The sequence below is a fragment of the Glycine soja genome, chromosome 17 (assembly GCF_004193775.1).
Source record: "Glycine soja cultivar W05 chromosome 17, ASM419377v2, whole genome shotgun sequence".
Taxonomy (NCBI): domain Eukaryota; kingdom Viridiplantae; phylum Streptophyta; class Magnoliopsida; order Fabales; family Fabaceae; genus Glycine; species Glycine soja.
The window spans coordinates 11,282,964-11,288,565 of NC_041018.1; the positions used below are offsets into that span (position 1 = coordinate 11,282,964).

Genomic DNA, 5,602 nt, shown 5'->3' on the forward strand with positions numbered 1-5,602 from the left:
ATGGAAAAGTCAAATTATAGAGGTGGAGGAACATAAGAAGGAATGGTTACAAAACTGCCTGGTGGGAAACCTGAGAGACCTATCCATGTATGACAAACTCCAGGATATGGTGTTCTTAGGCAAGGAAGGTAGTGTTAAACCATCTTACCTAGGCGACAATCTTTGTCCTCATCATTGGGCTGAGAAAAGAAGAGGCGAAGGAAATGATCAACAATGGTGGAGAGATCCAGTTGTCCATCTTCCATTCAATCAAAAGGAGGAGCCTCCAAATATCCATGAATAATAGATTGACAGAGTATATTATTTTGGAATCCCACTTAGCACTTGGGATAATGAGTGTTTCTCTAAAGTGATAGTTGCACTGGGGTCAGTTGTAAAGGTAGATGTGGAGATGGAGTCAATGCATAGATTGGAGTTTACTATCCATTTCTTAGGCCATCAATTTATGCACAAATGGAATACTATCCAAACTTCCAGAGCTAAAACTCCTGTGAATGCTCAATATTTTCCAGATAATTGGTTGTCTCCTCCTTTTGGTTTAATAAAATGCAGTGTCAATGTCACTTTTTTTTTCGACAACACTTCTTTTTTTGTTGGCATGTGCATTCGAGATAACAATGGTAAGTTCCTTTCAACAAAATCTTTTGTTATCTATGGTCTTGTTCGTTGACCAGAAGTTGAAGCATTGGCACTCTATCAAGCTATATCTTGGGCAATTAACCTTAGATACCAAAATATTATTTTTGAAACAGACTTTAAGTCCATAGTGGAATCACCTTTTAAACAATAAACCTGGTTAATCTTATCTCAATGTCATACCCAAAAATTGCAGAACCAAAATATCTAGTTTTCCAAACTCAATAGTAAGTTTTTATTGGAGGCAAGCTAATCTTATAGTCCATAAGTTAGTAAGGGAAACAAGATGTTATGCTAACAATAAAGTGTTTAATTATGCGTCTTCTTGTATTTCTCCCTTGTTGATAAATGACATGTCATAAGTTTCTTTCTTTCAAAAAAAAATTGTCTAATTAAAAAAAATAAAAAATCAAATTGAAATTAGAAAATAACATAAGAGATAGAGTAATTAAATTGAACTTAGAAAATAACATGAAACTAAAATAATAATTTTTTCATATAGGGTGTGTGGTCTCTCACTCTCAATAAGATAGTATTTGATAAAATAGAATAAAATAAAATATAAAAATAAGAATTTCACTTCATTTTAATAAATATTTTACTTATTTTTTTTTCCTTTTCACCTTTACTAAACATAGGATAAGGAAAGAAGGGTAAAAACCATGAAAATACCTGATAGCAAATTACAATAGACAATAAAAGTCCGAGATTTTATCTTCTTTTTTTTTTCTTCTCTATTTTGCCTCTTCCAAACGTAGGGTAAGTAAAAAACGGCAGAAACCCTGAAAACGGCGTCGCTTGAAATCCTAACTAACCGTTTTCGTTTGAATTTAGAAGTTAGAACCTTCCGTAACACCCAACAACTGTCTCGGATAGCGTCCTGAGCAACTCCGATGGGCCATGGACCCAAACCCCCACCGGCCGCGCCACCGTTGCTCCGCCGCATCCACAACCTCGACCACACAATATCCCTTTACATCCACAACCTGACACGCCCCATCGCTCCACGTCCCCTCCTCCGCTTCCTAGAGCTATTAGCAGACTTCCGCTTCTTCTTCCCCGTCTCCCTCGCTCTATACCTCGCCGCCCCCTCCTCCTCCACTCTCCGGTCCCACCTCCTCCTTCCCCTCCTCCTCTGCTCCCTCCTTGACCTCCTCTTTGTCGCTCTCCTCAAATTCCTCGTCCGCCGATCCCGCCCCTCCTACGCAAATCACTCCCAATACAACGCCGTCGTTTCTGTCGACAACTTTTCCTTCCCTAGCGGCCACTCCTCCCGCGTCTGCTTCGTCGCCTCCGTCTTCTCCCTCTCCCGAAACTCACTCCTCGCGGATCTCAGCCGTCCACGTGTCGCAATCCTCGTTCGTCGCTGGTTTGCAAGAGACGACGCTCTCGCCGTTGATCTGCTCCTCGCCGCCGCTTGGGCCTGGGCCGTGATCACCGTCATTTCCAGAGTCGCTCTCGGGAGGCATTACGTCATTGATGTCTTCTTCGGCGCGTGCTTCGGTGTCCTCGAGGCGATGTTCACCTTTCGTGTTCTCGAATTCCAAGGTTTGATTTGAGGTAAAATAAGAACCGATAATTGGAGTTTTCAACCTTACCTGCTGGTGAATGTGGAGTTTTGTAATGCAGTTTATCAAATCAATATCCGATTTTTTTTAGCTCTCCAGTGGTGAATGTACTTGCTGATAATTATTTTTTATGATATTCTATTGTGATGAAGTTGATGTTGATGTTGAGTTTTAGTGATTATGTTTGATGTTTGATGACTGTAACCGAATTATGGACAAAGAGTTAGTCTTTGAATGTGTCGCTGAAAGAAGAATTTGCAAACTGAGAACATATTGACTATTCAGAGAGTGAGTTCCTTAGTTTGACCTCTGCTAATGGTACATGGCTTCTCCAAAAGTTATAAAATTCTTTTAAAACCTCCAAATTCAAAAGGAAAATGATTAGAAGACACACTGGATGCATGGCGCGCCATAAGTAGGAGATGAAATTGAAACAATTGAATCATGTATATATACTGAAGGGAAGTTAAACATTTGGTATTTAGGTTGAGTCTACTGTATGCTTAGATGGGTTGATTGATAGTTCAATAGGTTCAGATCTGTTCTTGTTGGAACCTAAAGCATGTAGCGATGATTGTGGTTAATGATTTGAGAGAATGTAACGATGATCGGTTAAGGATTTGGAGATTTTGTAAAGGATTTTCATATTACTCATCATAAACTTTATTTAGTCAAGGTCTCTCAAAATTAAATTCATCAGGATCGGCAGAGAATGTTCATTATGTTTTTAACATTTGTTTGAGAATTTAGTTCAAGCACCACCACTGATCTCTGCTAAAGTGACCAAAGTCCACATTACTCCCATCCCCCTTCCAAAGGCCCAATTCAGATAACATAAAAAATGCTTTAGAGTTATGTCCATCTCGATCCGCATCAACCTGCAGTAACTTGGGCTTGTTTCTGCGTTATTTGCTTGCTTTTGACTTTGCAGGTTTTCTTGCATCTTAGATGCACATACTAAGTATGGTTGGAGTCAAGAATTTCTCATGAAATTTGATTACCGAAAAAATGCTAGTAGGTTGTCAAGAAGATAGAACCGAGAAACTGCCGGTGATAGATATTAAGTGTGAAATTAATTGGTAAGTAGTATAAAATTGTTGAGAAAACAGCTTTTAAAACTCCTCTGTATGTGACAAACGAATAATTTATTTGAAACAATATGAATATAAAATGTTTTTTTTATGTGTATATATAGTTTGTTATGAGGTGTCATCACTAATTAACCCTTTCACAAACTCTTTTTCCCTGTTTCAACTAAACAACATTTGTCTGTTTTTGCTGTATTCATCCAAATTCACTTTTAATTTGTTATCATTAAATTTTTACCATTTATAATCTAGAGAGTCGTAATTGTGAATCTTTATAGAGTTGAGTTTCCACCTCATCAGGCTGTTACAAATATGCCTGTTGGTTCAAATGGTAAAGAAATTGTTTCACCTTAAGCAAGATCTTGGATTGAAGCCTTATGAATGGAAATAATTACTTGTTGAAAGAACTTTGTCTCCTTAAGTTGGTTTACTTGACTTGACTCTTTGGAGTTTGGATTGTTAGAGTGTCAATTTCAAATGTCTTGGCTCTAGCATCTAGGACCTTTTTAGACTTCTCATTAATGGGAATGACTTGGCCAAAGAAAAATCAAAGGAAAACAAGTGATGGGGGAAAAGGACTATTTTAGTATTATTGTCTTAGTCAAGTATAGTGTGGTCCTCGGTCTGATTATGAGGCAGTGAAGATGAGAGACAATCAGAGTATCTTCAGAAAGAGTGAGAAACATTAACTGGGAGCAAGAATTAAAGTGAAGCATTATAATGCATGCTAATGGTATGAAATAAAAAAGCGAACATCTTCCTCAAAAGAGTGAAAATTAGATAATAAGAAGTTTTATCACATTTGACTCAATGTAGCATACTGAATATCCATTATATGGATAATGAATCTGGTGGCTGTTCTTTTTCCTTCCAAATATTTAGGTTCTCATGGAGCACATTGAACATATGCTTCCCAAGGGTAAATAATCCTTTTAATTGGGTTTCCAAACCGATAATGAAGTCATGAATGTTTTAGTGCATTGGCTGCTTGGTTCTCACCAGATAATTTTGGAGACCTTTATGACCATCTTGAAAATATTGCTTTGTCTCAACTCTGAACTCTAATTCAATTGTTAAAAATGCTTTGGAGCTGCATTGCTGTCAGTAATTTATTCCTTGGCATTTAACTATCTGTCTCTCTTTACTCCCCCTACATAAATGTAGACATGTGATATAGCATACATGGTACAGCAGACCTGTATATCATTTATTTGCAGCTTTTTGTCTTATGTTCTATTCAGAACTATAAGATGCATGATTTACATCGAGTTCTTTATGCCTTGAGCAAATTTGCTACTGCTGTCAGATGTTTCTAACTTTTGCAGAGGTACTGATGCAAAGACAGTTTGTTCTGTATCGTCTGAAGACTTGAAATGCATTATCTTTTCTGACAATTGCTGCCAGAATATGGAGTTGGTTTGTGTCTAGTCCATCTCCAATTCCCACTTTTCCCGTTCAGGTGGATTGAGCATTAGTGTTTGAAATCTGGAGTAGTAATCATCAAGAAACATTATTATATTATGATAATTACATGTAAGTGTATGCTCAATGACACTCTGTTATCTGTTGTTAAGTTTGAGCAAAGGGTTTTGTAGGATTTCGTTCGGGGGACCCTGTGTGTTTGTCTGATATGTCTGAAATTTTGACCATTATGAACTGAAGGATAAAAAGTTGTTAGGTCAGTTACTTCTTTTGCATGTGCCTTCTTTACCGCGTGAGATGCTTTATCTGATGAGATGTTTTTGATTGACTGATTGATTGCTCTTTGCTTTTCTTTCAATTTTTGGAAAAGTTCATAAGCATACCAAATTAGTGCAGACGGTGGTTATGTTGTGCTGGCAGCATCATTGCCATAGTTAGGATGTGGTTATTATGGAAAACACCAAAAGACGAGTGTGAATCAAGTCGTTTTTTGTTTTATTGACTTGACATGTGGGGCTGATTGCTCAAGAGAAATTCTAAGCACATGAATTTGAAGGAACCACTCATCCTCTTTCATATATATTAGTCCGCTGAACATTGACAATTTCGCTCTTTTCATGCCTGTTTCTTCGTGCATTTGCTGACAAATAGTTTCATTCACATTAAAGTTCTGGATTTATTACCATGTATTAAGAAAATTCGGTATCTTGGATACTGTTCAAACAGTTTATTGGTGGAATCCACTACAGCTTGAGGGACCTACGAAGTACACATGCACTGCGTGTCCGGTATTTTGCCAAGTGAATACTTACTGCTCAAGATTTGGAGTGACTGGAAATTTGCATTTTGTGGGACACCTTGCTTTGATATTCTCCTTCCATGATTGTT

The 5,602-nt window shown here is 37.6% G+C and overlaps 1 protein-coding gene across 1 annotated transcript; it reads left to right on the forward strand.

The window, feature by feature from the left end:
* Positions 1-1,388: 1,388 nt before the first annotated feature.
* Positions 1,389-4,986, forward strand: LOC114392527 (probable lipid phosphate phosphatase beta). Its single transcript, XM_028353695.1, has 2 exons — positions 1,389-2,196; positions 4,618-4,986. The coding sequence occupies exon 1, from the start codon at positions 1,530-1,532 to the stop codon at positions 2,193-2,195; it is 666 nt and encodes a 221-aa protein (XP_028209496.1). The 5' UTR covers positions 1,389-1,529; the 3' UTR covers position 2,196; positions 4,618-4,986.
* Positions 4,987-5,602: the final 616 nt, after the last annotated feature.

Coding starts and splice junctions, on each gene's coding strand:
- LOC114392527 (XM_028353695.1), top strand. CDS start 1,530: ATGGGCCATGGACCCAAACCCCCACCGGCCGCGCCACCGTTGCTCCGC.